The sequence below is a fragment of the Pituophis catenifer genome, unplaced genomic scaffold, assembly GCF_029215685.1.
Source record: "Pituophis catenifer annectens isolate HBS135680 unplaced genomic scaffold, rPitCat1.0.hap2 SCAF_2, whole genome shotgun sequence".
Lineage (NCBI taxonomy): Eukaryota > Metazoa > Chordata > Lepidosauria > Squamata > Colubridae > Pituophis > Pituophis catenifer.
Window position 1 is genome coordinate 293,064,751 of NW_027256882.1, and position 24,220 is coordinate 293,088,970.

Below are 24,220 nucleotides of genomic sequence, written 5' to 3' on the forward strand. Positions count from 1 at the left end.
GCGGGTAGACGTGGTCAGCCAGGAGTGGCATTTGGCGGTTCGCCAAACCCCGGCGATCCTTGGCTAGAGGATCGCCCAAACCCTGCCGAACCCCCAGGAACCCACCCCTGCGCGCATGCTCTCAGAAAGTGCTCTGTGTGCCATCTCTTGCGCGCGTGCCATAGTTTCGCCATCACGGAGCTAGGACATCAGTGGTGGGTTGCTACCGGTTCTCCCCGGTTTTTGTGAACCGGTAGTGGAAATTTTGAGTAGTTCGGAGAACCGGTAAATACAACCTCTGCCTGGCCCTGCCCCCAATCTATTCGCTGCCTCCCGAGTCCCAGCTGATCGGCTAGAAGGAAAAAAATCAGGGTTCACTTGACAAAGAAGAAGAAAAAAAAAACAACAAGACACCGTCGCTTTAAATTGAGAAGCCAAGAAGCCTCCCAACTGATCGACTAGAACCGATCCACTCCTTGTAAACTGCTCAGTGGTGGTAGATTGGCAGTTGAGGCCAAGCTGCCTGAAAGCGGTTTCTGATGCTCTCGGTGGAGGCAGAGCGGCAAAAAACTGTTTAAACTCTTGCCGCGGTGCTTCAAAGGGCCGCCCTACAGCTGATCAGCGGTAAAAGGCAGTGTGGCGGTAGACCAGTGCGCTCCAAAAACAAATGGGTAGACCGGTACAGCTCTGCAAGCAGTTAAAAGCCTGGTAGATCTGCTAGATCCTAAAGAATTGTTTATCACATGACCATCAAACCACGCCCACAAAATAAGCCACGCCCACAGATCCGGTAGTAAAAAAATGTAGAACCCACCCCTGTAGGACATGCCATAAAGATATTGTAGAAAATATTCAGAACATCTCAACATCCTTTTCCACCTAACAAGTCCAGCTTGTTGCTTCAACCAATTAGTTTGCTTCCTGTGGTGCAAAGGACAGTCATTAGTTCTTGCTGTGCAGAGGGGGGGGGTTGGGGGGGGGGAATCCGGAGAACGTAAATTTTAAAACCTGCATTGGTTGGTGTTTCATTCCCTTAATTGCGTGTCCGGCTTGACAGAGAGGTCACGTTGAGAGGTTCGATTCAAAGGGTTGCAGCTCTTAATTAAAGTCCAAGTATGCAAATGGACGCTTGCTTGCTTGCTTGCTTTTCTGCTCCTGCTGGGACCCCATGGGTTCATTATTTTTGGATTCTGCTTGAGATCAAAGGAGCCTTCCCGCTTGCTGTTGGTCTCTGTTATTCAGATCACTTGAGGCGCTGAGATTTAATTGAGTTTTCTAGACCTTGGCGCGATCCAGGTGAATTGGCTGGGTCCCAGTGGGTTGAGACTCTAGAAAGAGTGCAGAGAAGAGCAACAAAGATGATTAGGGGACGGAAGGCTTAAATGTATATGAAGAACAGTTGAAGGAAATTGGGTATGACTAGTTCTGGTGTCAGCAACCCGTGGCTCCGGAGCCGCATGTGGCTCTTTGGGCCCTCTGCTGTGGCTCCCTGTCCCATCACTGGCTGGCCCTGCCCCTCGCCTTCCCCTCCCAGTCACTCCTCGCCTGGCCTTCAAAATCCGAAAGATACAGAGAGACGGGGGGAGAGAGGGAGAGGGGGAGAGAGAGACAGATACAGAGAGAGAGAGAGAGAGAGAGAGAGAGAGAGAGAGAGAGAGAGAGATACAGAGAGAGAGAGGGAGAGGGGGAGAGACAGAGAGAGAGGGGGAGAGAGGGAGAGGGGGGAGAGACAGACAGAGAGAGATACAGAGAGAGGGGGGAGAGAGGGAGAGGGGGAGAGAGAGACATAAACAGAGAGAGAGAGATACAGAGAGGGGGGAAGAGAGAGAGGGGGGAGATACAGAGAGATACAGAGAGGGGGGAAGAGAGAGGGGGAGATACAGAGAGAGAGAGATACAGAGAGGGGGGAAGAGAGAGAGGGTGGAGATTGAAAGAGAGACATACAGAGAGAGGGGGAGAGAGAGACAGAGAGAGATACAGAGAGAGGGGGAGAGAAGGAGAGGGGGAGAGAGAGACAGATACACAGAGAGAGAGAGAGATACAGAAAGGGGGAAGAGAGGGGGAGAAAGAGAGAAAGAGATACAGAGAGGGGGGAAGAGAGAGAGGGGGAGATAGAGAGAGAGAGATACAGAGAGGGGGGAAGAGAGAGAGGGTGGAGATAGAAAGAGAGAGATACAGAGAGAGGGGGAGAGAGAGACAGAGAGAGATACAGAGAGAGGGGGGAGAGAGGGAGAGGGGGGGAGAGAGAGAGAGAAAGCTTTTGTGGTTCCCGGTGTTTTTTAACAACTGGCTCTCTGCCCTAATGGCCAGCTGGGTAGGTGTGGCTAGGGGGGTATCATGTGACTGGTGGAAGTGAGTGATATTGAGTTGGCCATGCCCACCCAGGTTTTGTGGCTCCCGGTGTTTTCTTTTCTGTGGGAAATGGGTCCAAATGGCTCTTTGAAGGTTTAAGGTTGCAGACCCCCTGGTCTAGTTTAATGAAAAGAAGGACTAGGGAAGACATGATAGTAGCATTTCAATACCTAAGGGGCTGAAGAAGAAGAAGGGGTCAAGCTATTCTCCAAAGCAACTGAGGGCAGGAGAGGAAGCAATGGATGGAAACTAATCAAGGAGAGAAGCAAACCTGGAATTAAGGAGAAATTTCCTGACAGTTAGAACAATTAATCAGTGGAACAATTTGCCTCCAGAAGTTGTGGATGCTCCATTCCTGGAGGTTTTTAAGAAGAGAATGGACAACCACTTGTCTGGACTGGGGTAGGATTTCCTGCTTGGGCAGGGGTTGGACTAGAAGACCTCCAAGGTCCCTTCCAACTCTGTTGTTCGTGTCAGCATTCCAGCGCTGACATATTGAAAGGAGAGGAGAAGGTTGAACGTTTGCCTACTTAATTCCTTTGAAGATTCTGTTTCCTCGGAGATGGGAGGAGGGGGGACATTCCTGTGATCTGACGGAGATGGGATGAGGAGAGTGGCTTGGAAGATAGCCAATGAGACGCAGAGAATTGGGGATCAGAAAGGGAGGGATTGGGGGGCAAAGGTCAGTGCTGACCGCAAAAGAGCCAGGGACAGATCACTGTGCTCAATAAAGAGAAAATTTCCTCAAAGATCGGCAGTTTGGAAATTCATTTATTTTGAGATAGCATTGAAACCTGACAGTTCGGTTGTTATCCTGAGTGATGAGAGTTGTAGGCTTCTTTGGGAATGAGAAGGTTCTTCATGTAAGATCTCTGCAGGGCACCATCTTGGAAAAGTCTAACCCTACACATTATATTGGTTGTCTTCTTATTTTGGTAAGGTAGAAGATCTAAATTAAGCCCAATCAAGTTAAGACGTGCCCCAAATATGTTTCTGGATTGGCTAATTCCATCATGATCATGATCATCATCATCATCATCATCATCATCATCATCATCATCATCATCATCATCTCATCATCTATATATACTAAAATTCCATGGTTTGCAGCCCAGCTACATTATTTAGAGGGGGTCATACGGGGAAACTGTCTTAAATTGTACCATCTGCATTTATCTACCATTTTCACAAGAACGTGTTATGCAAAAAGTCAAGCTGATGTAACCTGTTGAGGAACAGGTATCAGGCAAGGTTTAGGATAAAAGGTAAGGACCCTCTTGATTCAAGCTTATCTCCAAGAGACCTCAGGGAGATGTCCATGTGGTTTTCTTGGCAATGATGTAAAAATGGCAACATCTAGCCAATCTTGGGTGATGTTCAGATGACCAAAGAATGATCTTGAGGGTACTTGGATAGGAGACCATTAGCAAGTCCCAAACTGTAGCTAGACCAGGAAAGGAAGTCTCAGAAGAAGACCATCTCACATCTCATTGCAAGAGAACAATATGGGCAATGTTTGGGCAGCTACTAATGAAACCTGAATGGAAGGATACTTGACTTCTGTGTTTTTCATGACTAAACCATTGGAGTCTTGTTCTTTCCTCCAAAGGACCTTGAGATGTCTCAGTACATCCTGGTCTATCTTCTGCATCTTGAAATGGTTGAAATTGGCTGTAGTGACTCTTCATCGTTCATGTATTTTTTTCCATCCGTCAAACCTGTCAGTGCAATAACTTGACACTTCCGAATGGCCATTTGAGGTACATGATATGCGCAAACATGGAAGCTGAACATCGAATGTCTATGAAGCTTCTGAATCATCTAGGTCATGGTTGTCCCCAAAGTGTTTCTTCCAAAAGGCAACTGGACTTCCTTGGTTTTTTCTTCCTCTTTGAAAACATTTCGCTTCTCATCCAAGAAGCTTCTTCAATTCCTGAAGTTCCAGAAGAAGTACCTCTCCTTAGTACTTTATAAATATTAATACCTTATAAATATTTAATCTATCTATCTATCTATATATATATATATAAATGGATGTGTGTGTATATGTTCCAACATAACTCTGGAACGCCTTGATCAATTTCAACTAAACTTGGTACACAGATTACTTACTCTCTGGAAAGAAATACTGGGGGGGGGGGTAAAGACACCCCTAACACCCCTCAGGGTGTGTTCTGTTAAGATACAGCATACAGCCTGTTGTGCCTTAAAATGGCTTCTACTGTACAGCACAGTGGAATTGCCATGGTAATGGCTTTACAGTACTCCACAAGGGGGCTCCCTCTGGTAAGGGGGAAAATCCAACATTAGAAATTACGTTTGGTCTGGACATTTTCAACAAGGCATACATAGGAGAAAAGAACTACAACATCCAAATGATCATGGAGCAGCTAGTAAAACAACGTAGTATCATGTTACTTGATGCTTTTGGGGGCACAGGGAAACATTTCTAATTAATTTAATTCTCGCCAAAATCAGGGCTCAGGGTGAAGTTGCTCTTCCTGTCTAATACAGGATTGGGATAAATAAATACCTGGGCAATACTATATACAGCCTGAAGATGACGAATGAAACTTCGTCGAAACGTCGCCAAGACACTTCCAATTTTACGTGGGAGAAGACCCGAATAACCAAAGACCTACATATATATATATATATATGTTGAGACTTTGGAAAAAGTGCAGAGAAGAGCAGCTAAGATGATTAAAGGCCTGGAGAGTAAAATGTATGAAGAACGGTTGCAGGATTTGGGTTTGGCTGGTCTAGTAGGGACATGATAGCAGTCTTCCAATATTTGAGGGGCTGCCTAAAGAAGGGGGGGGGGTCAGCTTATTTTTCAAAGCAGCAGAAGGCAAGACAAGAAACCGTAAATGGAAACTCATCAAGGAGAGAAGCAACCTGGAATTAAGGAGAAACTTCCTAACAGTGAGGACAATTAACCAGTGGAACAGCTTGCCACCAGAAGTTGTGGATGCTCCATCCCTGGAGGTCTTTAAGAAGGGACTGAACAACCACCTTTGTCAAATGGAATAGGGTCTCCTGCTTGAGCAGGGGGCTGGACTAGAAGGCCTCCAAAGTCCCTTCCAGCTCTATTCTGATTGAAGCTTCTTGGATGAGAAGCAAAATGTTTTCAAAGGAAATAAACCAAGGAAGTCCAGTTTCCTTTTGGGAAAAAAAAGCATCTTTTTGGAAGCTGAACTTTCTTTAGCTCCTCTGAGCTATTCTATCTCCTCCTTCCACTGATGAATGTTAAGAGGTCTGGTTTCCTAAATTTTTGGACCTTCTGGCGTCCTTGCAAAAGGCTGTTTCTGACTTATGAGATTGAGTTCTTGGGTTGAGATGATACAGTTCCTCTCTTGTTCCTGCAAGGACCTTAAAGTCTGCTTTTCTTCCTTTCTCCCTCTAGCTGCTTATCCTGCAGCCTATGGTCAGATAGGCCAGGCCTTCCCACAGCCACCTCCCATGATTCCACAGCAACAGAGAGAAGGTGAGTCTTTGAGCTGCTGAAATGACCACTGCTTGGTCAGGAACAAGGCTAAACCAACCGTCCCGTAGGAGATTGCAGGTATCCAGGTATCTGAGCAGAAGGGAAATCTTGTTAGAGGTGGCCAAAGTCAACAGTAAATCAAGGGAAGACGGTAAGTTGTTGATAAGAACCGTGGTGGTGCAGTGGTTAGAATGCAGTATTGCAGGTTAACTCTGCTCACTGCCAGCAGTTCGATCCTGACCGACTCAAAGTTGACTCGGCTTTCCATCCTTCTGAGGTCGGTAAAATGAGGACCCGGATTGTTGGGGTCAACAGGCTGACTCTGTAAACTGCTTAGAGAGGGCTGTAAAAGCGATATATAAGTGTAACTGCTAGTGCGAACGATAGATAGATAGATAGATAGATAGATAGATAGATAGATAGATGATAGATAGATAGATAGATAGATAGATAGATAGATAGATAGAGTAGATGGATGGATGGATGGATGGATGGATGGATGGATGGATGGAAGGAAGGAAGGAAGGAAAGAAAGAAAGGAAAGAAAGAAAGAAAGAAAGAAAGAAAGAAAGAAAGAAAGAAAGAAAGAAAGAAAGAAAGAAAGTAGATGGATGGATGGATGATAGATGGATGGATGGATGGAAGGAAGGAAAGGAAAGAGAAAGAAAAAGAGAAAGAGAAAGAGAAAGAGAAAGAGAAAGAGAAAGAGAAAGAGAAAGAGAAAGAGAAAGAGAAAGAGAAAGAGAAAGAGAAAGAAAGATAGATAGATAGATGATAGATAGATAGATAGATAGATAGATAGACAGACAGACAGACAGACAGACAGACAGACAGACAGACAGAGTGGATGGATAGATGGATGATAGATGGATAGATGGATGATAGATAGATAGATAGATAGATAGATAGAGTAGGTGGATGGATGGATGGAAGGAAGGAAGGAAAGAAGGAAGGAAGGAAGGAAGGAAGATAGGTAGGTAGGTAGAGTAGGTGGGTAGGTAGATAGATAGATAGATAGATAGATAGATAGATAGATAGATAGATAGATAGATAGATAGATAGATAGATAGATATCAGTCACTTTTTTCAGTGCCATTGTAACTTTGGTTGCTAAATGAGCTGTTGTAAGTTGAGGACTTCCTGTAATTGAGAAAGGGGTGAACTGCCATCTTCTACAACTTGCTATTCACCAAGTGTCTTGGATTATCTTCCTTCTGTATACAGCTAGTGGTGTCAAAATCCAGGAACTTTTAAGATGAGATGAAAAAGAGGGGGGGGAAATAGGCTAAATCTTCCTGTTCTTGAACCTTATAGATGTATGTACACCTTGAGAGGATTTCTGACTTACAATAGAGACAGCGATACATTGAAAAATATGAGTGCCTTATTTTTCAAGAGGGTTGTTAATGCATAATTCAAGGACAACAAACTGAAGGGAGCAAAGTTCATAGGTTCCTCTGCTTATTTGATCCACTTTTATCCAAAATGTGTACTTTTTTTTCTACGGTGGAAATTTTCCCCGACCTTCTTTTATCCTTGAGAAATTTAGAGCCCACCACTCTTAGCCTCCTCCGGCAATGCTTCTCAAAGTGGATCACGTCGGCTTGAGAAGAAGTCACCGGATTGAGGCTTCCTTGGGGCTTTGACCCCTTGGTTAGAGAATCCCTTTTAATATTCGTTTGTTTGTTTTTTAATTTCTCTTCTTTTTCACCTTATGGATGCCCCTGCTGGGCTAACCAGCTTTGGACTGTAATTTAATTTTCCTTAGAACCTAGTAAGAAAATTAATCTAATCCACGAAAGCTTGCATTTTCTAGGATATCTTCCTTCATATCTCCATTCTTAATATCTCTATCTGTCTGACTGTCAGACAGATTATCTGATTATCTGATTATCTGTCCATCCATCCATCTATCCATCCATCTGTCTGTCCGTCCACCCATTCCATCTGTATCATCTATCTATCTATCTATCTATCTATCTATCTATCTATCTATCTATCTATCTATCACTTATCTATCTATCACCTATCTATCTATCTATCTATCTATCTATCTATCTATCTATCTATCTATCTAATCTGTTTGTCTAATCTACCCATCCATATTCATCTATATCTATCTATATACTGTGTGTATATACTATATGTGTATGTATATACATCTATATATAAATCCAATCGTCTATCAATCATTCCATCTATCTATCTGAATCACCTTGAGGTAATAAGGATAGCAAATAAATTTAAAAATCTAATAAACAAATAAACAAATATCATCTTACCCATCCATTATCTATCTATCTATCTATCTATCTATCTATCTATCTATCTATCTATCATCTATCTATCTATCTTTCATCTCTATTAGCTATCATTTATATCTCTATCTCTATTTATCTCTCTATCTCTATTTATCTCTATCTCTCTATCATCTATCCTATTTATCATCTTTCTATCATCTATCTATATCTACCATATCTAATCTATTTATCTGTCTACCTACTTACCTTCCTACATACTTACCTACCTACCTACCTACAATATATCTGCCAAATTTCCTTTCATGAAATGTGGGCTGAGTCTCAGGCAATCTGAACATCCCCAGTTCTCTTGAAGCTGGATAAATGTCAATGCCAGGACTTAAAGGAAGAAAATGTCATAAGGGTGTCAGGGTCCCAACGAAAGAAGACTCCAAGGCTTGAAGTTCCTCAAAGTTCCATTTTATTAGAGATGTCATATTGGCACATCTGGGAAAACCAGAATCTGAAAGCTTCCAGGTTTTCCTCACCCAAAGGAAGTCCAAGTCCCTGCCCCAGCACCCACAAGTCCATCACATGGTCCAATCAAAGCACCATCCCAACTGGAGATGCCTCCAGTCACACCACTCCGGGTGCAGAGCAGGATGTCCTTGACTCTCAAAGAAAAGAATGTTATTATGACTATATATGACCCCTGCTCCATACAATCCCCCCTCCCAGTTTCCCACAGTAGGAAATGTGGCAGGTCTGAAGGCCCAAATGTAAAAGTTGGCTTCCAGGTTTGACAAAGGGTGAACTTGATTGCCTACTCTGGTCTCCTGCAAAGGTTCTCTTTCCATTATATTCCTCCTCCCTCCACCTTCCATCCTTCCAGCCACCCCGAGCATCTCTGCTTGGATCCCACAAGAATTCTTAACACTTACCATACCTTCGTTGTCTAACTTCTCACATGCAATTCTCAAAGCCTGGCAAAGGAGTACTCGGAAGGAACTCAAGATTCATATACAGGTTAACAGAGTTGGAAGGGACCTTGTAGGTCATCTAGTCCAATCCCCCATCCAAGAAGACCCTACACCATTTTTGACAGATGGCAGTCCAGTCTCTTCTTGAAAGCTTCCAATGACAAAGCTCCTACAATTTCTGAAGGCAACTTCTGTTCCATGGATTGATTGTTCTCACTGTCAGAAAAGTCCTCCTTATTTCTAGGTTGAATCTCTCCTTGATCAGTTTCCATCCATTATTCCTTGTCTGGCCTTCAGGTGCTTTGGAGAATAGCTTGGCCCCCTCCTCTCTGGGGCAGCCCCTCAAATATTGGAAGACTTGCTAAAGTCTCCCCTGGTCCGTCTCTTCACTAGACTAGCCAGGCCCAGTTCCTGCAACCGTTCATCCTATGTTTTAGTCTCCAATCCCCTCATCATCCTGGTTGCTCTTCTCTGCACTTTTTCTAGAATCTCAACATCTTTTTTACAGTATGGTGACCAAAACTGGATGCAGTACTCTAGGTGTGGTCTTACTAAGGCTTTATAGAGTGATATTAATACCTCACTTGATCTTGATTGAATCCCTCTGTTAATGCAATTTAGGATTGCATTGGCTTTTTTGGCTGCCGCTGCACACTGCTGACTCATATTTAGCTGGTTGTCCACTAAGATTCCAAGATCCCTCTCACAGTCACTGCTATTAAGCCTGGTTTCTCCGAATCTATATGTGTACTTCTGGTTTTTCTTGCCTAAGTATAAGACTTTACTTTTCTCTACATTGAATTTCATTTTGTATATTCAACCTGAAGATGAACTCATCAAATGGGCTGGTCCTTGCAGAAGACACTAATCAACCAAAGATATCATCGATCAGCTTCGTATGGTGAGGAATAGGTCAGAATAACTCTGTTATTCCGAATATAGTCAACTTCTGTTAATAAGTTAATGTGGTCTTCTTAATCTGGAGACACCTATTGTCATTCGATCTCCCACATTCTTCTCACTGGAACATCTGTGGATGGATTTTTTTCCCCTATCCTCTATTATTATTATTATTTTGTCCATTGCAATCAATACTTGAGTAAATGGACACGTATGGAGAAAACCACAAATACTGAAATAGTTCAGCTGATGAGTTTTTCAGCCTCGTATGAAAAGTATTGATTTATCTGGACGTGTTGAGCACTGAATGATATTTTCGATTCACCGAGAAGAAGAGAAAACAGGATGGCACTGGATTCTTCACCAAAGATTTCTTTGGGCATTAATCTCCAAAAAAAAAACCGGCCATGAAAGTATTTTTACACAATTCCTCTGAAGTTTTTGAAAGGATACGAACTCTGTGAGAAAAATTGGTATAAAGAGAATTTCTTAGTACATTTAGGACTTTTTCTTTTTTTACCTCAGAACTTACAGTATTTTTTTTAGAGAGATGAACTCATTTTCAACTGTTCCTTTTGCCAACACGCTGATATTCTTTCTTTATAAGTGGAAGATGAATGCAGAGAGAAAGGGAATAATTCTGAAGAATTAACAGAGGTTACATTATATGAGGAATACAAAAGCCAGGTTCCCAGCTCAATAAATAAAATTGGTGCTGAATAATGCTCCCATTATTATAATCCCATTGACACACATATATTTTGTTAATTCTATCTACGTTTTCTCCAGCTGACATCGATTTAGTCATATCCAGCAAAGGTGTAGACCAGAAGATGACAACTTGCTCATGAAGGCTCCAGAAATTTTCCCTAGTACTTTGTGGACTACCAGTTATGTCTAATTTTTTTTCCCCTTTAAATAACACTCGCAACTTGATGCTACGTCTGATCTTGTGGTTGATTGTCCATCCACAGAATCTACTTATTCCTCACTGACCGACCTTCCTCCATGGTCATGGAAGATGCTATAATCCCAGAATACTATATATTGCCCAATGTATGTTTGATTTCCATTCAAAACTTGGCATCGTCTTCTAACAGCTGCTCAAATCCAAAGACCAAAAACAATTTGGTCATAACCAGAAAGATAAAGACTAGCCTTTTAACAGAATAGATTTAACAGAATTACAGAATAACAGAGCTGGAACTGACTTTGGAGATCTTCTAACCCAACTCCCTGCTCAAGCAGGAGACCCTATATAGCAGAGGTCTCCAACCTTGGCAACCTTAAGACTTGTGGACTTCAACTCCCAGAATGCTCTCAACAAAGCTGGCTGAGGAATTCTGGGAGTTGAAGTCCACAAGTCTTAAAGTTGTCAAGGTTGGAGACCTCTGCTACATACTACCATCCGGTCAAATGGCTGTCAAGACTCTTCTTCAAAAACCTCCAGTGATGGAGCAGCCACAACTTCTGGAGGCAAGTTGTTCCACTGATTAATTGTCCTCACTGTCAGGAAATTTATCCTTACTTCTAGGTTGCTTCTCTCCTTGATTAGTTTCTATCCATTGCTTCTTGTTTTGTCTTCTGGTGCTTTGAAGAATAGGTTGACCTTCCCTCTTCTTTGTGACAGCCCTTGGAAGATGGCTAACACATCACCAGTAGTCCTTCTCTTCATTAGTCTAGGCATTCCCCATTCCTGCAACTGTCCTTTATATGTTTTAGCCTCCAGTCCCTTAATCATCTCTGTTAGTCTTCTCTGGACTCTTTCTTGAGTCTCAACATCTTTTTTTATATCATGGTGATCAAAACTTCATCTTGGTGATGATACCAAGTTGACTACTTAGTGTCAGAAGTCACCAGGAGATTCCTCCACTGTGACTCCAGAAAATTCTGACAATTCTTGCTTTTGTGGAATTAGGCAATGAATGTTCCCTGTGGCATGTTGGTGATCTCATTTGGACCATAATGGCTGTTGAAGAACAAGATATAGTTCTTGTTCAACCTGAAGTATTGAATGGATCCAGCCATGGTCTACTTGTTCCTTTCAGTGGCCCAATTATGGACCTACCTATCAAGAGAAATTTCCTGGCAGTGAGAACAATTAATCAGTCTTGCCTCCAGAAGTTGTGAGTGCTCCATCATTGGAGGTTTTTTTAAAAGAAGAGATTGGACAACAAGTTGTCTGGAGTGGTTTGTGGCAAGGGTGTCAAATTGGATTTCTTTGAGGGCCGGATCAGCATTGTAGTTCTCCTCCAGAGGCCGGCGGGGTGGGAGGCGGGCGGGGAGCACGGGGGGAGATGACCTTCCTGCAGCACCCTGATGACCAAAATGGAGCGTGGGGGGTACTGTGTGTGGCCCCCTTTGCCCCGTTTTTGGCCTAAACAGCCTACTGGAGCAAGGCCTCCGCACAGCCCGATTTTGGCTGGCAGACTGCTGGCCAGGGAGGTCAAAAACAAGCTGTGCGGGGCCTTCGTGGAGCCTCCACGCAGCCCATTTTTGGCCGGCAGAGTGCTGCAGGAGGCTGTGGAGGCTGAAAATGGACCGTGGGCTGGTCCTTTGATATTTCCAGGCCGGACCCACAGGCCAGATTAAAGCACCCCGTTGTTCTGCCCCAGCTACGGACCCCAAAGAACACAGCACACATAAAGTTTGTACAAAGCTTAATTTACTAAAATAACTCAGTCTTTTTCAGAACAAAGGCTGTTAATAAACTTTCTTAACAGCCTACAAGAAACCAAAGATAAAGTAATCACAATCTTACTAAGGTTGGCAGAAAGCCCAGAAGCAATGTGCAGAGAATCCAGACGTGAAGGAGAGTGAACTAAAGTTGTTCCCTACAAATTACTTCAGTTGGCGTTCCTCCTTAAATAGGCTAAGGGAGTGGCCAATTAGCCCCAAGCCTTACTCTCGAGGAGACCTCCTCCTGAGGAGCCACTCCTGCCTTTTGGCAGCTCTGCGTGCCCATGCATTGAGAAGAGGCTCCTCCTTTTCGTCCTCTTCACTTATGGGAGCTTCTGGAGGTTCTGAAGTTCTTGGCTGAATCCCCGCCTCTGGCACCACATCTTCTCCAGCCTCCTCATTGTCTGACTCGAGTGCAAGCTGCACAGGCTGCTGGCGCAGCACCCCACCAGCCTCCTCGCTGTTGGAATCAGCTACAATCTGCACAGGCCGCTGACGGGCCACAACACCCATGGGCCTTGAGTTTGACAACCCTGGTTTATGGCCTGAGCAGGGGGTTGGACCAGAAGACCATCAAGGTCCCTTCCAACTCTGTTTCTCTGTTATTGTATTCTGTTACATTAATTAAGTAGACCGTTTGGGAGGGGAGAACATAACTTGGATTTTGAGAGGTGCAATTTCATCAACCACAGCCTTGTACCCCCCTCAGAAGATCTTCACGTTCTCTCCGCATCGTAAGCACCAAGGGAAAATTTGCGTTCGGCAAGTCTTCATCCAGGGTTCCCTTTTCTATTAATCTGAAACGGAAACGCAGCGTGAGTACAGGACTTTCAATCACGCCGGAGACTCGGGAATTTTAATGAGCTTTAAATGGGCATCTGTCAGAATCCTGACTTGGCGGAACTGACCTGCCAGCCAAGGGATGAGTAACGACCCATAAAAAGTGGGGGGGAGGGAACGGAAAAGCCCCTTTGTGAATGCCTCTTTCTTAGAGGAAAGGAAAAGTTGTAATTTGCAGTGTTATGACATTATAATTATGCCCCCATGAAAAGCGAGAGCATTAAAAAACAGACTCGTCTAGATAGGCGGGAGTTCTTGTTCCTTCTTCTCCCCACTGGAGATGTGTGTGTGTGGGAGAGGGAGAGAGAGAGAGAGAGAGAGAGAGAGAGAGAGAGAGAGAGAGAGAGAGAGAGAGAGAGAGAGAGAGAGAGCACCAAAAGATGGCAGTAGTGTCCATGTCATCAAAGACCCATCTCTTAATTATCCGCATCAAAATACAGAATAACAGAACTGGAAGGGACCTTGAAGGTCTTCTAATCCAACCCTCTGCACAAGCCGGGGACCTTATATCATTCCAGACAAATGGTTGTCCAATCTCTTCTTGGAAACCTCCAGTGATGGAGCACCCACGACGTCTGGTGGCATGCTGTTCCAGTGGCTAATTGTCCTCACTGTCAGGAAATTTCTCCTTAGTTCTAGGTTGCTTCTCTCCTTGACTAGTTTCCATCCGTTGCTTCTTCTCCTGCCTTCTGGTGCTTATCCTGAAGTCTCCTCTCAAATCCCAAGTACAAGAAAGTAGAAATTCCTGAACCTCTGCTATACTAGCGTGACATGACAACTTTCAAAGAAGTCCTTGGAGATGAGATGCTGGATTTTTTTTTTTCTGACATTCCTGAAAAAGAGAGAAGATTCATCCCTTTTTTTTTTTTTTTTTTACTAAATTGCCCATGCGTTGGTATTTAGTGAGGGTTTTTTTCCCCCCTATTCTCAATAAAACCCTTTACCAGGAAATACACAAAGGGGACTTTTAAAGAAGAAATTAGAAGATTTCTCCTTCTCTTCCTTCTTCTTCTTTCCTTCTTCTCCTCCCTTTCTTTCTCCTCATCATTCTTCTTTCTTTCTTTCTTTCTTTCTTTCTTTCTTTCTTTCTTTCTTTCTTTCTTTCTTCTCCTTCTCCTTGTTCCTCTTGCACCCTATGACTATCATTAAGTGTTGTACCTTATGATTCTTGGCGAATGTATCTTTTCTTTTATGTACACTGAGAGCATATGCACCAAAGACAAATTCCTTGTGTGTCCAATCACACTTGGCCGATAAAGAATTCTATTCTATTCTATTCCTTCTTCTTCTTCTTTTTCCTCCTCCTCCTTCTCCTCCTCCTTCTTTTCATCTTGTTCTCCTTCTCCTCCTCCTCCTCTTCCTCCTCCTCTATGCAAACCCTCTCCCTTCTCCTTCTCCTCCTCCTCCTTCTCCTTCTCCTCCTTTTCTTCTGCTTCTTCTCCTCCTTCTCCTCTTCCTCCTCCTCTCTGCAAACCTCCTCCCTTCTCCTTCTCCTCCTCCTCCTCCTCTTCCTCCTTCTCCTTCTTTTCATCTTGTTCTCCTCCTCCTCCTCCTCTTCTTCTCCTCCTCCTCCTTTTCTTCTGCTTCTCGTCTTCCTCCTCCTCCTCCTCCTCCTCCTCCTGCTCCTCCTCCTCCTCCTCCTCCTTTTATTCTGCTTCTTCTTCTATTGCTTCTTCACAGGAAGGATATACTGTAATATAGCCCCTAAGGTTTCTGAGATTACCCTCATGGTAACTTCAGCGGAGTTGAAGTTATGTGATCAACCCTCAGGGATAACTTCAGCGGAACCCAGCATAGCTCTTCTTGTGCCCCTCTACAGACAGAAAAAAAGAAACCCAATAATTCCAGGTTTCTCACAAGTTTCCCTCCTCGGGGGTTAAAAAGTGAGATGTATAATTTTATGCCTATTGAGAAGCCTTCCCAACCCACCACTAACTGGCTTGTTTTAGGTGCCAGAATCTGATCTGATCTCCTAGAGACCATCTTAACTACGTGACCAAGAAGAAGGTTTTACCTCTTTATTTTATGCCTCAAGATGATTCCTGTTTTCATTTCTCAGATACTTGGGGTTATAGAAGACAATGAGTGAGTTGTGGTAGTAGAACCAGGGGTGGTATTAACTTAGGATCGCTACCGGTTCGCAAATGTGAGTGAGGGCCACCTCCATGTATGCACAGAGCATCAAAAACGGGACGTGATGATGTCTGGGCGGGTGGGTGGAGCCCAGTGGTGAAATCCAATTTTTTTTACTACCGGTTCTGTGGGCGTGGTGTGGCTTGGTGGGCGTGGTGTGGCTTGGTGGGCGTGGTGGGGGAAGGATACTGCAAAATCTCCATTCCCAGCCCACTGGGAATAGCAGCCTTTGGTGGTATTTGCCGGTTCTCAGAACTGCTCAAAATTTCCGCTACCGGTTCTCCAGAACCTGTGAGAACCTGCTGAATTTCATCCCCTGCAGAGCCTCCCACAGCCGCCGCTACAGGTTTGCCTGAACCGGATAGAACCGGCTGAATACCATCACTGAGTGGACCCATGTTTTGTCCCAGCTGGGACCTCCTCACTTTCTGGCATCTTACCTCCCTCTCTCCCTTCTCTCTCTCTCTCTCTCTTTCTCTCTCCTTCCCTCTCTCCCTCCCTCCCTCTTTCTCTGTCCTCCTCCACCTTCCCCCTAGGACCAGAGGGCTGCAACCTGTTTATCTACCATCTGCCCCAGGAGTTTGGGGACGCAGAGCTGATGCAGATGTTCCTGCCATTCGGTAATGTCATCTCCTCGAAAGTGTTTGTGGATCGGGCGACAAACCAAAGTAAATGCTTTGGTGGGTAAAGATAACAAAACAATTAGTTTCATCCAGGAAAGGAACTTTCTCTGATCTACTTTGACTATTATTATTATTATTATTATTATTATTATTATTATTATTATTATTATTATTATTATTAATTATTTTGATTTCCTTCCGACTGCTATTTTTATTATTTATTTATTTTTTCCGGGTTGTTTTTTTTTTTTTTTTTTGCAAATTTATATTCAGCTGACTTTTCCCTCCCCTCTCACTTTACCTTTGTTGATCAACTCTGTCCTTCCTTCCCTCCAGGACCTTTCCTGTAACTTCTCCACTTCCTTCCTTCTTACTGTCTAACCAACTCAAGTCCTGTGTCTCCTGCTACACAAGGGAATATGTGGGGCCGCACACCCCAAAACCCTGGCTGCAGAGAATGGGGAAGCCCCCATACACTGGGGGTGGGGGGGCTTCTAGGACAATTCACCATGGCCATCTCATCACAGCCAACTCATTGTGGGTCAATTCAACGCTGTATTAATCTATTCATTCCATTAGTTGTGTTATCAGTGACCACATTTTGGTCAAAATAATCATCGCTCTTGTATTTCTGGATTGACCTATTTTAATTTATTATTTGCCAGGCTTCCATTTGAAATTAATTTAAACTTTCGTACAGTATTTGTTGTCTTGTCCCTGAGTGAATTGGCTGCGTTGAGTCGGCCATAATGAGTTGGCTGCGTTGAGTTGGCCATGGCAAGTTGTCTCATCCTGCACTGGGAGAAGGGACAGGGAAAGGAGCCATGGAGGAGAGAGGTTGGTCAGGGTGATGGATGGAGAGGGACATGTGGAATGCCAAAGCAGAGAAGGAGGGATGGGAAGAAGGGAAGGGACGGAGGAGAGATGAAAGTGAATTCAACGGTGAAGTTGATCATCAGCAGGATTCAATCTGCTTTGGCCAAAGACAGAAGGGTTGGAGATCCTCAGTCATCCAGGTCATGGTTGTCCCAAAGGTGGTTCGTCAAAAGGCAACTGGACTTTTTTGGTTTCGCTTGAAGGTGTTTCGCTTCTCATCTAAGAAGCTTCTTCTGCTCTTCAAGCAAAACCAAGGAAGTCCAGTTGCCTTTTGTCGAAGCACCGTTGGGGCCCTGAAGGGTTGGGTTTCAGGATGCATGTGGGAACATCGATGTTTGAACTCTTGGTAGGTGGTCCCCATCCTCGCTCCTCTTTCCTCTTGTGCTGCTGCTAATTGTTTTGGATGCCATGTTGTTGGATGGGTTGGTGGGTACCACTTTGAACACCTTGCCTTCATCTCCTGCCATCAATTCACTCCCCTCATGAGCTGCCCGCTATCTGCTCACCTGCATTGGTTCCAAAGCTTCCCTCACCTGCCCAACCCTTGTCTTCCTGCAACAGCCAGGTGGGAACCTCAAAAATTGAGGTTCAGGAGAAACTTTTTTTGCTTTTTCAATCTTCTCCAGATCCAGCTCAAAGCCAGCTTTGGGGCAATTTCTCCCCTTCATGTCTGAATCCTGATGGGTTGCAGCTTGAAAAGTGGGTTGATTCACCACTGTGGTTTGGGGTGAGAAGAAATAACAGATTGTACCAGCTGAAGGGGGGGGGGGTACAGAGGCCAAAAACATGGGGATAGAGGCGGAAGTCAACGTTCTTCAACATGGGCAATGTGAGTCCCAAATTCGACATTTGGGTGAACAGCACCCAGGGGTGCCTGTAGGGCGGTGCCAAGGCAGGTGTCCACCCCTGTCTAGCCACATGAAAAATTGAGACCTTGGCCAGGTTGAAGGAGGCCTATGGAAGCAAAGATGAAATGTCAACATGGAAACCCAGACAATCCCAACCTTTGTCCATGAACAATACCTAAGAGAAGATTCTGGTGTGATGGGAACAGAAAGCTTTGGGGTGCGCATGCATGGGTTTCTGTGGGTCATAATTGGGTTCTTGGTGATTGATTTTGAACTGGCCGGACAGGACATAAAGAATAATGGTGATATGAGGACTTGTGAGAGGAGAATACGGGTCAGAAAGCTAATGGTAATCCTTGATTTATGACCACAATTGAGCACAAAATTTATGTCGCTAAGCGAGATAGTTGTTTAGTGCTCTTTGCCCCATTTTATGGCCTTTCTTGCCAGAGTTATTAAGCGAATCACTGTAGGGGTTAAATTAGTGACATGGTTGTTGAGTGAATCTGGCTTTCCCCTGGACGTGGCTTGTCGGAAGCTCACTGCAACCGTCATAAATATGAGTCAGTTGCCAAGCATCTGAATCTTGCTCACATGGCCATGGGGATGCTGCCACGGTCTTAAGTGTGAAAACAGTCATAAGTCACTTTTTGAGCTGTTGTAAATTGAGGGTTACCTGTAGGATTTGGGGCTGTTCTGCCCCAGCTACGGACCCCAAAGAATGCAGCACACACAAAGTCCATTCAAACCTTAGTTTACCTGAATAAACCAGTCTTTTACAACAAGGACTGTTAATTAACTGCATTAACAGCCGCCAAGAATTCAAAGAATAATAACTGAAAGCTTACTGTGGTTGGCAGAATGCCCAGAAGCAATTTGCAGGAAGCTGATAAGATAAGCAAGACAAGACACGAAGGTATGTGAATGGAGTTGTTCCCTGCAAATTGCTTCAGTTGGTGTTCCTCCTTAAATAGGCTAAGGGAGTGGCCAATTAGCCCCAAGCCTTACTCTTGAGGAGACCTCCTCCTGAGGAGCCACTCCTGCCTTTCGGCAGCTCTGCGCACCCATGCATCGAGAAGAGGCTCCTCCTCTTCTTCCTCTATCACTTAAGGGAGCTTCTGGAGGCTCTGAAGGCCCTGGCTGAATCCCCGCCTCTGGCACCACATCTTCTCCAGCCTCCTCATTGTCTAACTCGAGTGCCAGCTGCACAGGCTGCTGGCGCAGCACCACACCAGCCTCCTCGCTGTCGGAATCAGCTACTAGCTGCACAGGCCACGTACGGGCCACAACAGGGGCTGGAGTAAACCCCAGAACTGAAGGTCATTCCACCGATTCCTCGTGTGAACTTCTTTCCAGAGAAATTCTAGCCAAGGTAGTGTTTTCATTATCGTAAATAACAGGATGGTCAATTTGCGACTAAGAGCAAAAACCGCAGCATGTAAAGAGAAAAAAGTATGTTATATTGGATAACATAATAACAAGGCACATCAGAGCTGAAGGAGAAGCTTCTTGGATGAGAAGCGAAACATCTTCAAAAGAAAAAGAAAGAAGAAAGTCCAGTTGCCTACTGAAAAAGCACCTTTGGGACAATCATGACCAGAAGGACTGAGAATCTCTACAGACTTTGAGCTATACAATTTGGGATGGACACCCTTGGAATGGTGTGGGAGTAGGAATGGATTTCCAGAGGGAATAATTGCAGACTACAGGAATCATTTGCACCACTCAGGTGACCCTGAGGACACAGATACACTTCCAAGTGGCCTCAACGACCCTCTAAAAGGATGCAAATGACCAGCTGTCTGCAAGGAGTATAAATCCTTCCATTCCCCTCCATCCAGTCAGAGCTGAAGAAGCTTCTTGGATGAGAAGGGAAACATCTTCAAAGAAAAACCAGAGAGCCCAGTTGCCTCTTGAAAAAAAGCACTTTTGGAAGAATGCATATTTCCTTTAAGAAACTGAATGTTCAGCTTTAGTTGCAGAACAATACGGAGGGCCTAGGAGCTCCCGTGTATTGCTAATGATGTATGACTTTCTGATGATGGCCCCTTAGGAAAGAAACACCTACAGAGAATCATGTGTTGGTCATCACCCTGAGCGATCAAGATTCTTCCCATGGGAAGTTTTTGTTACTAAGTGAAATGTCCCAGCTATGCCCAGTTGCATCAGACCCACAGTTCAATCCGATGGGAGAAATTGTTATTTGTTAATCCTAGTAATATTGGGAGGGAGGGAGGAAAGAAGGGAGAGACGAGGGGGGGTAGAGAGGGGAAAGAAAGAAAGAAAGAAAGAAAGAAAGAAAGAAAGAAAGAAAGAAAGAAAGATGAGAGAGAGAGAGAGAGAGAGAGAGAGAGAGAGAGAGAGAGAAAGAAAGAAAGAAAGAAAGAAAGAAAGAAAGAAAGAAAGAAAGAAAGAAAGAAAGAAAGAAAGAAAGAAAGAAAAAGAAAGAAAGAGAAGGAAAGGAAGGAAGGAAGGAGAGAGAAAGAGAAAGAGAAAGAGAAAGAGAAAGAGAAAGAGAAAGAGAAAGAAAGAAATGTCAATGGGGAAGCCAGAAGGAAATCGGAAGTCATTCTCGCTCATATTGTTTTTGAAGGGAAGGAGGGAGGAAGGAAGGGAAAATGACAGGAAGGAAAGGCACGGAGGGAGGGAGGGAGGGAGGGAGGGAGGGAGGGAGGAAAATGGAAGGAAGGAAAGGGAGGGAGGCAGGAAGGAAGGAAGAAAGGAAGGAAGGAAGGAAGGAAGGAAGGAAGGAAGGAAGGAAGGAAGGAAGGAAAATGGAAGGAAGGAAAGGGAGGGAGGGAGGAAGGAAGGAAGGAAAATGGAAGGAAGGAAAGGGAGGGAGGAGGGAGGGCGGGAAGGAAGGAAGGAAAGGGAGGGAGGGGGGAGGGAAGGAAGGAAGGAAGGAAGGAAGGAAGGAAGGAAGGAAGGAAGGAATTATCCACAACACGATTCATTACAGCAATTAAATTATTCATTTCTAACATCTGTGACATTGTCCTAATGAGTTGGGGTGTTTGTCCCTTCTCCATCTCACTTTGTTCGATCTTATTGTGTTCCTAGCAGGACGAGACAGATCCCTACTAAAGGGAGAGACAGAAATAGAAAAACAGGACCCATCACACTCCCTTTCTCCACCCCCAGTCCACAATTAGGGGAGGGGGAGTCAGCCCGGAGCAGCAGCAGGGAAGGGGGGAGGGGGAGAGAGAGCCAGAGAAGTATTAGGGCCTCGCGCACCGCTATTCATTTTGCAAACTATAATTAATTTGATGTTTAGATTAATATCTGATGCACTCTCAAAGGTGCATACAAAGCATTTTTCCTTTATTATAATGTTGATTGCTTATTGGGGAGATAAATTTCATTGTCAAGGAATCCCCCGACTTAACAAAACTTTTAGTCTTAGCTAGCATGTCTGCAACAAAGAGCAGAGATTGGTGCTTTCGCCACTCCACGCTTGGGCCTGGCCAGGCTTCGGCCTGACGATTCCAGCCAGGAAAGGGCACTTAGGACGGGCAGGGACCTGGCTTTATTGGGTGGCCGATTGGATGGATGATAGATAGATAGATAGATAGATAGATAGATAGATAGATAGATAGATAGATAGATAGATAGATAGATAGATAGATGATAGATAAAGTAGGTAGGTACTGTAGGTAGATAGCTGGAAAGATAGATAGATAGATAGATAGATAGATAGATAGATAGATAGATAGATAGATAGATAGATAGATAGATAGATAGATAGATGATAGATAAAGTAGGTAGGTACTGTAGGTAGATAGCTGGAAAGATAGATAGATAGATAGATAGATAGATAGATAGATAGATAGATAGATAGATAGATAGATAGATAGATAGATAGATAGAGATATTGAGGGAGGGAGAGAGGGAGGGAGGGATAGATAGATAGATAGATAGATAGATAGATAGATAGATAGATAGATAGATAGATAGATAGATGGATGATAGATAGATAGATAGATAGATAGATAGATAGATAGATAGATAAGGTAAGTAGGTAGACAGAGAAAGAGAGATGATAGATAGAGAGAGAGTGGGGTGAGACAGACAGACAGACATAGATGGTAGGTATGATAGATAGATAGATAGATAGATAGATAGATAGATGGATGGATGGATGGATGGATGGATGGATGGATGGATGGACGGACGGACGGACGGACGGACGGACGGACAGACAGACAGACAGACAGACAGATAATGGATGGATGGATGGATGGATGGATGGATGGAAGGATGGACAGACAGACAGACAGACAGATAATGGATGGATGGATGGATGGATAGATAGATGATGGATGGATGGATAGACAGACAGACAGACAGACAGATAATGGATGGATGGATGGATGGATGGATGGATGGATGGATAGATAGATAGATAGATGATGGATGGATGGATAGATAGATAGACAGACAGACAGACAGATGGAGGACAGACATGATGGATGGATGGATGGATGGATGGATGGATAGATGGATGGATGATAGATGATAGATAGATAGACAGACAGACAGATGGAGGACAGACAGATGATGGATGGATGGATGGATGGATGGATGGATGGATGGATGGATGGATGGAAGATAGATAGATAGATAGATGATAGGTAAAGTAGGTAGGTACTGTAGGTAGATAGCTGGAAAGATAGATAGATAGATAGATAGATAGATAGATAGACAGACAGACAGACAGACAGACAGACAGACAGACAATGGAAAGATGGATGGATAGATAGATGATGGATGGATGGATGGATGGATGGATGGATGGATGGATGGATGGATAGGTAGACAGACAGACAGACAGATGGAGGACAGACAGATGATGGATGGATGGATGGATAGATGGATGGATGATAGATGATAAAGAGACAGACAGACAGACACAAAGACAGACAGATATGGATGGATGGGTGGATGGATGGATGGATGGATGGATGGACAGACGGATGGACGGATGGACAGACGGAGGGAGGGAGGGACAGACAGACAGACAGGAGAGAGAAAAAGAGATGGAGAGAATGTACGTCTGTGTATCTGTGTGTGTATGTATACATAGACACTTATGCATATGCTACTAAAAAGGTTTCCTATTTGTCTGCATGGAACCTTTAACTGGGCAAAACAGTGTCTCATTGGATAAGAGTTTTTGAACCAGGGTGGGTCAAACAGGTTAACTTACAGAAAATATCCAAACCTGAGACCCATAACTTCCATGAAATTGAAATTTGGCAAACTGTATAAAACATCTTATGGCTAAACAAAATTATTGCACAACGTTTGACGACCTCAGACAAAATGTGGTCCAGTTCTGAAGGTTGACCGAGTCATTCGGCTTAACACGAGCTCCTTCTGAGGCTGGTGCAGGTCTGAAGATTTCCCTGAATTTTTAAGAATTTTTTTCCTACGTTAGAAGCTCTGCCATTGCTGAAGGTACCGTGTTTCCCCGAAAATATGACCCTGTCTTGTATTTCTTTGAACCCCGAAAGAAGCGCTTGGCCTTATTTTCGGGGAGGTCTTATTATTTTGGGGCGCGTGGAACAAGATGGGGCTCCTCTTGCCGTCTTACCTGATTTCCAGCTCTGTCTCCCTAACCCAAACCAGAGGAAATGGCAGGGACCAGCTGGGTATGCGTTTAAATATTTTTGGGGAGGGCTTATTGGGGGGGGCTTATTTTAGCGCATGTGCTCAAAAGCCCGATTGGGCTTATTATCAGGGGATGTCCTATTTTAGGGGAAACAGGGTAGATGAAATCCTCGACTTACCACAGTTTGTTTAGTGACCGCTCGAAGTTAATTGGCACTGAAAAACGGGACTTGGGACCGTTGCCGCATCCCCAGGGTGACGTCATCAAAATTCGGACGCTTGGCAACTGGCATGTACTTATGATGTTGCGACCTTGCGACAATGTTTTGCGACCTTCTGACGAGCAAAGTCAATGGGGTAGCCAGATTCACTTAACAACGATGTGACTAACTTAATAACGGCAGTGATTCCCTTAACAATTGTGACCAGAAAAGTCGTAAAATGGGGCAAAACTCACCGAATGAATGTCTTGGCTAGCAACAGGAAGTATGGGCTCCATTGCTGGTCGTAAGTCGAGGAATTCCTGCCTTGAGGAATCCGGTGAGGATATCTTTCTGGAAAGAGTCACCTGTTGTCTAGTGTATGTGCATTTATACAGACGTTTACATGTGCAAACACACGGACGGATGGATGGACATCTCCGTTGTAAGTGGCTTCGTCTTTTAGAATGAAT

General features: G+C 44.2%; 1 protein-coding gene across 1 annotated transcript in view; it reads left to right on the forward strand.

The window, feature by feature from the left end:
• CELF4 (CUGBP Elav-like family member 4) overlaps positions 1–24,220 on the forward strand; it is a gene marked incomplete at its 5' end in the record, with an annotated part of 118,300 nt that overhangs the window by 41,608 nt on the left and 52,472 nt on the right. The window contains 2 exon segments of the mRNA XM_070938971.1: positions 5,738–5,818; positions 16,127–16,270. Coding sequence (XP_070795072.1) covers positions 5,738–5,818; positions 16,127–16,270 — 225 coding nt within the window.